This window comes from Lissotriton vulgaris, chromosome 10 (assembly GCF_964263255.1).
Source record: "Lissotriton vulgaris chromosome 10, aLisVul1.2, whole genome shotgun sequence".
Taxonomy (NCBI): Eukaryota; Metazoa; Chordata; class Amphibia; order Caudata; family Salamandridae; genus Lissotriton; species Lissotriton vulgaris.
The window spans coordinates 979,024,404-979,036,545 of NC_141698.1; the positions used below are offsets into that span (position 1 = coordinate 979,024,404).

The following is a 12,142-nucleotide window of genomic DNA, read 5'->3' on the forward strand; positions in this document are numbered from 1 at the left end:
GCCGCCTTCCTCGAGACAAACGGATCCCTCGACCCCTCACAGTCCGGCTTCCGAGCCAATCACAGCACCGAGACCGCCCTCATCGCCGCCACCGATGACATCCGAGCCCTGATGGACAATGGAGAAACAGCGGCCCTCATCCTCCTAGACCTCTCCGCGGCTTTCGACACGGTCTGCCACCGCACCCTAGTACGGCGCCTCAGCAACGTCGGAATCCAGGACAAGGCGCTAGAATGGATCATCTCCTTCCTCGGCGGTAGAACACAGAGAGTCCGCCTACCACCATACAAGTCAGAGGCCTCCGAAGTCATCTGCGGCGTCCCCCAAGGATCTTCTCTGAGCCCCACCCTCTTCAACGTCTACATGAGCCCCCTCGCGGCCATCGTACGCAAACGCAACCTCAGCATAATCTCCTACGCCGACGACACCCAGCTGATCCTCTCCCTGACCAACGACCCCGCCGCCGCCAAAGCCAACCTACAAGAAGGGATGAAAGAGGTAGCCGAGTGGATGACGACCAGCCGCCTGAAGCTGAACTCAGACAAGACGGAGGTCCTCATCCTGGGCTCCTCACCCTCCGCCTGGGACGACTCCTGGTGGCCTCCCGCCCTGGGCACCGCACCCAAACCGACAGACCATGCACGCAACCTGGGCTTCATCCTGGACTCCTCCCTCTCCATGACCAGGCAAGTCAACGCCGTCTCCTCGTCATGCTTCAACATCCTACGCATGCTACGGAAGATCTTCTGGTGGATCCCCACAGAGACCAGGAAGACCGTCACCCAGGCCCTCGTCACCAGCCGACTGGACTACGGCAACGCCCTCTACGCCGGCACCACCGCCAAGCTCCAGAAGAGACTCCAGCGGATCCAAAACGCCTCGGCCAGACTCATCCTCGACATCCCACGAACCAGCCACATCTCCGGACATCTGAGAGACCTCCACTGGCTCCCCGTCAGCAAGAGAGTCACCTTCCGCCTCCTCACCCACGCACACAAAGCCCTACACGACCAAGGCCCGAGCTACCTCAACAGCCGAGTCAACTTCTACGCTCCCAAACGCCACCTCCGATCTGCCAGCCACGCCCTCGCCGCCGTCCCCCGCATCCGAAGAGCGACTACAGGAGGAAGGTCCTTCTCCTACCTGGCCGCCAAGACCTGGAACTCCCTCCCGACCGACCTGCGCCTGACCCAAGACCACCTCTCCTTCAGGAAGAAGCTGAAGACCTGGCTGTTCGAGCAGTAGCGGCACCCCCCCCCCCCCCCCCCCAGCGCCTTGAGACCCTACGGGTATGTAGCGCGCTCTATAAATGTCTTTGATTGATTGATTGATAATAGATTTGCTATGTTGAGTCGAGGCTAAATTAGCAATAGGAGGTTGCAGAAGGGGAACAGCAGTAGTCACCAAAGGGGGTCCCGGGTTAGCTGGAAGGGTTTGGGGGATAGGGTGGATAATAGAAGGGGGATTAGACTCAGAGGATCTACCTTGGGTGATAACCGAGGATTTCATACTACTTATTTTAGCCTCCAGGATAGTGAGTCTAATCTCTACTTTCTTTATGCTCTCACTGATGGGCAGGAGCAGTGACCTAAGTAAAAATTCTAGGTTCCCTAAAGGAGCAACGAAGGGTGATACACTAGATGGGTTATTCCCAGGGGCATCAGCAAGATCGGTAATATTAATACCCTTAACGGGGGGAGAATTATGCACATCCACCATTATCCTATCGGGGATTGGGGGGGGGGGCTTAGAGACTTTCCTGAAATCAGAGTGGGGGATTTTAGTTTTACCCTGCCCTCCCCTCATCTTCCTTCTTCGCTTATTTGGAGGAGGGCCATGCATCTCTGCCACAACTACTTGCTTTGGCTTAACTTTCCTAGCTTTAGCTGCTGGGAGAGGCTGAGTAGTTAAATCAACAGCTGTACAGCTGAGTAGTTAAATCAACAGCCGTACAGCTGGGACTGGGGGGGGGGTGACCTTAGGGACCTGCTCAATAGATAGACAGGGGCTAGGAATGCAATCCCTCAACAAAAGCGGGACGCCGTCCTGGGATAATAGCTCCTCGCTAATGTTAGAGGTGCCTCCCTCTTGGGGAATAGAAATATCGGCAAGGGGCCTGTTTTTCAGGTTCTCAATAGAGCGACGACGCTCCACCCTGCGCTCCGCCAGAGAGGTTTCCTTATCCCCATCACCCAATGGCCGGGAAAAATAATTGTCCAGGGTCCTGTTTCTAACTCCCCCCCGCCTTCACAGAAGTTCCCTCCAAAGCCGGTGATGGCATATCTAATACCTGTGTCAAGGACTAAAGCAGAAATGAACCAGTACACATACGGCAGGAAAAAGAGGGTGGGCCCAGCCCAGCCTACTCCGGCCTACGAGGGCCTCAGAGGGCCCGCCCTTTGCCCGGGCTTTGCCCCGGGCTTCGGCCTGCGCGCGTCCCGCGTGCGCGTAGATAGGTGGAGTGATATAAACAGGAGGAGGGAGGGCGGGAAGAGTCGCAGGTGCGCTGATGTCCGCGCGCTACTCCTGCTGGGACTCGCAGTCCCGCCCTCGCTGACCAAGCAGGCTTCAATCCCTCCCCGTGCAATCCACGCAGTTCAGGCAAGGCACAACAGAGTTCAGCTTTTCCATGCGTTCTGGAACACAGCCACAGTCTCAAGAGCAGTAACAAGGCTGTGAGCGGCATTTCATATTCATTGGTCATTTGAAAAATTACAAAAAGGTACCTTATGTATGTTCTCTGAAAGTAACACCATTCAGTTATATTCATCTTCAAGGCATGAATTGTCTTACATTACAATAAACCAAACTGAAAGTTATTTTCATACCATAATAATGCCAATTTGTACCGCGTTAACATATCACCCTTTAAGGGTTTCAAGGTGCTACCAAATGTAATGGGAAAACACTTCAGTATAAAAGTCACCTATCAGTCAAGAGAAAACTTAATAAAAACACTGGAGTGTTGCATTTGACTTAGGTTTTTTTATATTAGTTGTTAAGTGCACAGAGGGATCCCAAGCTGCTTTATCAAGCATTTAGGAACCCGGGTTAAGCTTCATGATGCTAATTGACATCGACCATTGTATCATCTATTGGTAGGCTTGGTATCCTTTCTTGCGGATTTAATCTGACAATGCAATATCTGCATATCATCAATATGTATGATATATGCTTCCAGCATATAAAATAGTAGCACTTATAGATTAAAAACGAAAGTTGAAGGGTGCAGTGTTATTGTCTGGTCTTGATTCGTCAAGAATGACTTGGGGCCTGATTTAAATTGCGGTGGATGGCTCACTTCGTCACAACAGTGATGGATATCCAGTCCGCTGAAATATAAATTCCATAGGATATTATGAGATTTATATTTCGGCAAACTGGATATCCGTTGCCGTCGTGACGGAGTGACCTATCCGCCGAAATGTAAATCGGGCCCCTACCACCCTTTAGAGCAGTATTCTTGATGCAGAAGTGCAGCAAGCTCTGTAGAAGGAAAGGAAGACTGAGGAATTGAAAGGCTATGGACATTTCCAAAAGAATCCATGATACATCACCCCCATCACCATCCACCAGTACCATTAATGTGGAGATGATCCTTAATTGAAATTTAAATAGAAATGGAATATAATTTGCTTCTATGTGTGCTCGTAGTTCAGATGCAGTGGTATGGCAATTAGTAGTGATAAAAAATGCGCAACTCTGTTGGGTATTGGGATGGCTTCTTGAGCTACTGTCTTACGTTTGCTGTCTTCAAATAAAGCTGAACTGTTTTTAGACCTCTACATTGACAAGGGTTATATGGCAGTCCGATAGGGCCACATATTTTTGTATCCGTTATCAATTCATAAGAAGTTATCTGAGAAAAATTATCAGATACATTATCTATGATAGTAGAAGAAGGTTGTCCAAATGCAATGAAGTGCAGTGCACACTTGATCAAAATAAAAACTGCCTATTCTCTTGATTCCAGTGAAAATTGCACATCAGGGTGCAACAGCCGTCAGTAAAACATCCCTTCCACTCGGTGGTAGTAGGATGAGTGTGTTGTATGATGGTGAATTTAACAATGAATATGAACAGTGCGAATATCAAGAGCAAGAGTAAGGGTTAGACCAATACAAGCAACAATATAAAAACTCACTAAGGTTTAAAAAGGTCCATTTATGTTGATCAGTTTTCTTTACATTCCCTGTAGATTCAATGTTTTTGGGGCAGAATAGCAAGGTTTGATCTAGACCTTTAAGTTCAACCGAATTGGACAGCAAAAGTTTCATATGACAAATTCTAGAAAACCAAAATGTAGCCTGGGCACTAGCTAAATTGGGAGAAACGTGAGGATTGACATCTCGAATGTGAGACCGGCCACTGTAAAGAAGCAAGCTGGGGTATATTGACCGCAAGGAGACCAAGCACATTTATGTGCTCATGTTAAAGGGAACATGTATCAGGAAAAGCTGGTTTAATGTCCTGATGGATTTGGATGCCTGCTTACTGGTGCAGGGCCATACTGCTTCGATATTCATGCACGTCGCAGAAGGCTTTGGAAACGCAGATCACTGCCCGCAGGAATAATCTGCTGAATCAGTAGCCATCCAAACAGTATGACAAGTCCGAATTGGCCCATCACCAACCATGAGCAGCTGCGTGTGTCCTACTGTACAACATGTGTCTCAGTGCAGCAAAAAAACTCAGACGTGATGCATTTTTCCTTGTAAAGGGGCAAGGGACTTGCCACTCCTATTGCAAACGAAGACTGCACAAGCAAGAGAACCAGTGGCCTTATTCCCTCCATGCTCAAATTTAAAATGGCCTCGCGATTTTCTTCCAGACCAGCGCATTGCCAAAAGGAAAAGCTACAATGACATCAACTTATTTAGCACTCTAACCTGGCTGCATTCTGTGTGGAAATTTGAACTGAACATCAAACTTTCAGGAAAGGATGAGTTAACAATAACTGTTCTTATTAAATAGTGTTCACATTAACCCATTCTTTCTTAAACACTAAAAAATGGTGGATGTTTTAATTCTCCCAGTGTGTATTTTAAGCTGACATGTATTTGATCGATTGGTAATAAAGAAAATTTACTGATCTGTCACACATTACATATTCCCTACTGGTTAATACTGTTGCATGAATGAATGATCAATGATGAAAGATGTTATCATTGCCATGGATGAATGGGTTAGAATGTACATTCTTACTGCAAATGAGGATTTTAAAGACTGACATGAATGTGAAATAAGATTTATTTTTCTTCCACGTATTATTATCATATAAATGTTGATATTCCACTTTATATTCAACAAGTTAATGTCCTACCCAATAGTCTTCTTATCCAAAATTCAACGGTTAATTAATAATATAATTCTCAGTTTCAAGCCATAAGTTTTACATTCCACTGATAATGTCTCCGTTTAACTCTGAGTCCTGTAAACAGAATAGAGACCTTCAATCAGTATCCGGTCTCCAGTGTCTCCTCACCCACTCTCATTTAACCCTTGGTATCTAAGTCTTTTTCCCCCTCTTTCAAAGATGTGCAGTGAACAGAAGAGTGAGAGCTTCTATCAGGGCCCAGCCTCGGTTTCTCCTCTACGAATGCTCTCCTGTTCCCTCTTTTATAGCCTATCATGGTTGAAGCCACACCCCTTCTCTAACTTCCCCACCGGTAATTGGGTCTGCTGACAATGGTACTGCCTTGCTTCTACAACTTCCCTTTCCTGATTGGTGGATCTTGACCATGTTGCGAGTAAGTCCCTCACCTAAGAAAAAAAAGAGACCCATCTTTATTCATCCTTGAATACTGACATGGCGCTTGGGTGTTTTTTGACCTTCCTAGGTTTTCCAGGGGGGTTAACTCCCTCACCTAGAGTAAAGCAACTGATACAGCTCCTGTTGGAACCAACAGAAGTTTTCATGCCTGTTGTGGTAGAAATTGGGAATGTCCTCTGTACCACAAGACAGCCAAGGCCTCACTACTCATGGTTGGTGCATGTTTGTCATGTGCCTCTTATTGTCCCCTGAGGTTTCCCAATGGATTGTTCAACTCATTAAAACATCTCTTTTGGGGTTCTTTTGGAAAACAATACTTACCACTATCTTCGGAAGAACACTTGTAATCTGTGACAGGGTCTCTCAGATTTCTATAGAGATCACTTGTGAGGCACTGCGGACCCAATGATAACTTACGCTTATCTGTTACCTTCCTTCATTTGGCAAAATGCTCACTGTTCATCAGTGCATATCTTTTCTTATCTGAAAACCATTTCTCTTACAGATTACAGTGAAGGATGTGCCTACTGCTTTCTGCTATTCGTTCACAGACCCTCACATAATTACATTTGATGGAAGGTAAATATACTGCTAATGAAATATGTTCAATTAAACCATAATTTCTAGTTCTTAGCATTTTAATTCACACTAAAACTTAACTCCACATTCCAGAAATCTTCTCTGTAGATAATTTTCGCCGAAGACATATTTAGGTTGTAAACACATGTGATAGACATTTTGGATAGGATGACTCCCATGTTCAGTTTTATATCACACTCTACTGGTAAGCCAAAATAGTGTTATGTTGTACTCAGTTCAGATGTACTTCCAGCATATTTTATTGTCAGCAAGTGGAGCAGCAGGGCTATGGGTCCTCAGTAGGTCGCATACACATTCAAGTTGAAGATTAAGGAAAAGTATGATAAATAGTCCCTATAATAAGGCATCATGGACCTCACTGATGTGACTCCTTTAAGAGCATCTCTGATAGGACGAAAGAAATCAACGAATACATAATTTATGAAAGATGTCTGTGGGTTTCCACGTTTGAGATGCAAATACATATTTAGTCCCTTTAGCATAGAGATCCTCAGACCCATTCTTAATACCTCAAGTGAGTGCCGCGCTCTTATGGGAGGAGGATATAGAAGTCTTTGTGTCAATAGTATTTGCCACACACACTGACCAGCTCAAGGGTCTCGAGAGACCCATGCTGTTTCCGGTTTTGAATCCCCTCTAGCTTCAGCAACTGAGCAATCTTAACAGGTTTCCAAATTTGAGTCTCCCCTTAGAGCCTGAGGTCCAGGACTAGTGACTCTCCTGTCCCCCGCCCCTCCCCCCCCCCCCTCACCGGGACCCCTCCCACTGTGTACTGTAAGCACAGAAGAGGACATTAATGGGAAGAGATGGCTGCTGAAGGGCTAAAATGAGCACCTTTTCAGCACTCGGCGAGTAGCAGGGGCAGGATTAGAAGCACATGGGCTCGGCGGGGGCTTTGACACCTCGCAAGTCTGCGGCCGTAATTCAGACTTTAGCGATCACTTTACCACCTCAGTGAACGGGCTTCTGTTTCCTTGTTAATGGCGATGAGTTCCAGATGCCCTCCGGACCCTTCCGAGCGGAGCGCAGAGGCCATTTCTCAACACTGCCCGGCAGACTGACCCTCCCCATGTGGGAGAGCCCCGGGATGCAACACGTCACCAGGTGTGTCAGAGGTCAGGGAGGGGGTATTTTATTATCAAAGTGACATACGCATCCTGTGCAGTTGAAAGGGCATAAAACGCCACGGAGCCAGCCGTGAAACCTTTATTTAGCGATTAACACCTACACTCGCTCAGCTCATGTGAAGTGAAATGGTGCTTTGAGACTGATGCTGACCGAGAACGTTTAAGAGGTTCCTGTAAAACAGCGCAGCCTACACACTATAATCATAAAGTCATTTAAGTTTTAAGCAATATGTGCATTACATCACAAATATAAGAGCATGTGCATCATAACTTCCATTTATAGATGCACCGTAATGGTCCAATCTAAGGGGGTATCAAGATACAATATATATTATACACCATTGAAGCAAAGAGAAGAGAATCAGGAAAGGCCCGAAAAAAACAGATGTTTTGTTGTAGTTTGTGGGAATTCTGTGTTTCTGTGTATCCCAGATCGGTTGTGGGGGAGAGTGTAACTTTTTAGATCTTGACTCTCAGTTGTAAATGCACAGCCGCCAACTGTTTGGTAAAGAATCATCAAATGCAGAACCTTCATTGCAATCTCAACACAACTGCTGATTTTAAACCCTAACCCAGTGAGATATGAGCCAGTAATTTTGTGGTCAGAGCACTATATCTACAAGGTTTCATCAACAGAGATGAGCTGACACGGCTCGCCCACTTCATCATTCATGCACACGTACCGTGTTCACTGATCACAGTATGTGCAAGTGTATATTCATTTGTGCATCTAGTAACTCCTAAGTTTGTTACACAAAACAACTAATTTGGCTGGCAACTTACCACTCATTAATCAATTGCATACATACATATTTATATTTGAAATTGTGTCACATCTGCTGTGCTTTCTGTACACACCATTCCTATTTCAAGTGTGTGTGATAGCTGTGGCAACCATTGATGTGTGTTCTTGTAATACTCTGAAGAATGCTCTTCGTGTAGCATTATCAACCTAGTCACTCATTCCCATAGACCACCTTTGTTACGAAATCCTAAACAAACAGTTCCCAGTTAGAATAAAATACCACAAACCTTGCTGTATCTGTGGCCAATTAAGTTTGTCATTGTGACATTTAGAGGAATCATTCCATTTATTTATCCTGGTACTAGATTATTAGTTCCACATGGAGCTGAATCAGAAGGTGATGGGCTAGGTAGGGTAGGTCTAATGATGAACACAAGTACACCACATACAAGCCATTTTCACCACACACTACTCTGCATCATTGTCAGTCCAAGTTAATTGGTTGACAATGTAACAATGATGTACATAACTTGGAGGGGTGGGGGTCAGAGTAATGGTAATAGTGTAAATAATTTCATGACGGCTCAAAGTGTGAGAAGTAACTCACATCTCTGCTGCTAGTAGTATCTATAAATTCTCAGCACAACCTCCTTAGTTGATTTGGTTCAGACTCTAAGTGTTTTTACCCTGCAGATTCAATGTAATGGCCATTTACTCCTCCTCCTATTACATAATCAGGCAGCGGGCACACGCCGCCCACGATGCGTTGAAGGCGCGCCAAAGGCAAGCCCGTCTGCGCCCGACCAGGGCCGGGGGCTGGGGGCCAAGACCCCTGGCCCAGGCTCCGGTATGGCTCAGAAGACCTACGGAGTCTGGCCTATAACACTGTGCCTCTCAATGCTTCTACTGTTGATATACTCAGATCCCACAAATTATTCAAAGCCCAAAGGGGAACTATTGCACACAGGCCCAATGTTCGTCGTCCTAAGTTACCCCAAATTCCTGCACCATGGGGAACCAGGGTAGCCTCCCTCAACATCCGCTCTTTACAAAATCACACAATCTTGAGGTTTTATCCCTCCTGCAGGATAACACCTTGGACCTCTTTGGCATTACGGAAACCTGGCTTGAGGAGTCCTCTACTCCTGATGTTGTTGCTTCCCTGCCTCCCAACGATGCCGCTGTCTATCGCAACAGACCGGGCAGCTCCAGGGGGGAGGAGTAGCAATTTTATACAAAATGGAGTTAAAGGCCGAAATATTTTGTGCTGAAAGCATTGAGGGGCAGATGTGTTGGGGGCAAAATTCTGCTTTCGAACTTTATGCCTAGCCATTTTTGTAATATATCGACCCCCGCATACACCCCCCCAAGTTCGTGGAGGCTTTTATTGAACTTGTACGAGATATTCGTACATGCTACCAATGTCTATTAATATTGGGAGACTTTAACTTCCACTGAGATCAGATTCCCATGGATAGTCAGGCCTTCCATCTCAACGAAGCACTGACCTCTCTGGAACTTAAGCAGGTGGTACATGTTCCCCAACATGAAAAGGGTCATACCTTCGATTTAGTTTGGACTTTGCACCAGTTTGTTCATCCAACAGACGTCAGTCCCTGTGCCTGGTCAGACCACTATCTAATAAGTGTCCAGATACCATCTACTAAGCTAACACTGCTCCTGAGTGGAAAGAACTGCGAAACTGGAAGAAAATCCAAACAGTTGATCTGGTTAACAACTTAAAAAATACAGCTTCTTCAAAGTTTATTGGTGGAAATCTGGATGCTGCCAGCACTGCCCTGTCGACTAGGTTGAAGCAGGCGTTAGACGTAGTTGCCCCCAAGCAGAGAGTCCTAATTAGGGACAAAGGCAAAGGGGCTCCATAGTTCAATGATTCCCTAAGAGCCCGGAAGCAACGGCTCCGCCAACAGGAGAGAGCATGGCGGAAATCTTATAATGCAGATTCCCGCAGGGAGTGCCTGCTAGCGCTTGGAGCCTATAAAAAAGCCATCCTGACTAGGAAAGCAGAATTCTATGAACATAGGATTACTTCAGCTCAGGATATTCAAAAAGAAACTTTTCGGGTACTCTCTGAGTTAAGGCAAACAGAGACTATGGTCTCGGTACATAGTCCAGAGGACTGCAACTTGTTGCAATCCTTTTTCCTCGACAAGGTCAAGGATTTACTAAATGTAATTACCACCACCTCTACTATACCCTGTTCTTTGTCACCTGTTCCCTTGGCACCTCTGATTGCGAGACCACTTACTGTCTTTCCGACTCTGACCGCTGAGACTCTGTTCCACCTAATAGGACGGGTTAAGTCTGGCTTTCCGGCAGTCCCATGCCCACCTACTATTTTTAAGATGGCGCTACCCGGGATTGAGGATGAGGTGCTTTCACTTCTTAACCAATCCCTGGCACATGACACTGTTCCGGCTAACTTTAAAGAAGCACGAGTCATCCCACTTGTGAAGAATTTAAAAACATTTAGACCTATCTCCCAACTCCCTTTCTTGGCAAAGGTGTTGGAGCAAGTGCTGAAATCTCTCTCTTACCATCTTGAACGAAATAACCTCCTGCAGCACAACCAGGCAGGTTTCAGGGCTCATCACAGCACTGAAATGGTTATGCTTGCAGTGCTGGATGATCTTCGGCTCCAAGTTGACAAAAAAAGGACGTTTGCCCAGGTCCTATTGGATCTGTCCGCGGCATTTGACACGGTTAATCATAGCCTTCTTTTGTCACGGATACATGATCTTGGAGTCCAGGACACGGCCTTTAAATGGCTCACATCTTTCCTTGGCAGCCGGACACAGAGAGTACAGTTGTCATCTCATATGTCTGTTTCGGGTAGTCTCTCTTGTGGAGTCCCGCAGGGATCGGCTTTGTCCCCTCTTCTCTTTAATGCCAACTTGCAGCCCTTAATAGGCGCGTTAAACACCATGGATTGCCAGATCTATAATTATGCGGATGATACCCAACTTATCATCCAGATGGACAATTCCTCAGTCTCCCATGTTAAGACAGAGAACATTCTTAAATGTATCACCAACTGGATGACAGCCAACTCTTTAAAAGTCAATCAGGATAAGACGGAGGTTCTGCCCATTACCACTGTCTCCAATCTGTCGAGCAACCTCTTTTGGCCTCAGGAACTGGGCACTGACCCAGTCCCAGCTACGGTTGTGAAGAGCCTGGGAATTAAGGTAGATGTTGAACTGTCTATGACTCAACAGGTGTCTACAGTAGTGGGAGCCTGTGCCGGCCGGATGAGACAGCTTTGCAAGCTCGCTCCCCTTTTGAGCCTCTCTGCTCTCAGACTGATCGTGTCGGCAATGATAATTTCTCGCCTTGACTATGGCAATGCCCTTTACATTGGCCTTCCAGAGAAGGTACTTGCCAGACTGCAGGTCACCATGAACGATGCTGCCTGGTTGATTTTAAAATTGCCCAGAGGAGCCCATGCCACCCCTCTCCTCCAACACCTGCACTGGCTTCCAGTAAAGCAGAGAGCCAAGTTCAAGGGCCTCTGCATTACGCAAAAGGCCATTTATGGTCAAGCCCCCTTGTATGTTAAAAATTGTCTAGCACTTTACACTCCGAATCGGGCGCTCCGGTCCTCGGAGGCCTGTTTACTGAAGTGTCATTGTTTCAGGTTTGTCACCAAAGGCGGTAGAGCCTTTTCCATTGCCATCCCCCCTTTGTGGAATAAACTACCAGAGACATTGTGTAAAGAGTACGCCCTTCTTCCTTTCAGGAAGAAGTTGAAAACGGTTCTTTGCCGAGAGGCCTGGGGTTCTTGTTAATATCTGCCCCTTTGTGCCATGAGTCCCTTTCTCACTGCTCCATCAGGATTCAAGCAAGCCGGGCCGAAGAGGCTGAAATGCCAGAAAC

General features: G+C 46.4%; 1 protein-coding gene across 1 annotated transcript in view; it reads left to right on the top strand.

The window, feature by feature from the left end:
* The window catches only part of VWDE (von Willebrand factor D and EGF domains), a 395,553-nt gene that overhangs the window by 201,965 nt on the left and 181,446 nt on the right, over positions 1-12,142 (top strand). Inside the window, exon 9 of the mRNA XM_086941980.1 lies at positions 6,279-6,352. Coding sequence (XP_086798106.1) covers positions 6,279-6,352 — 74 coding nt within the window. The remainder of the gene's footprint in view (positions 1-6,278; positions 6,353-12,142) is intronic.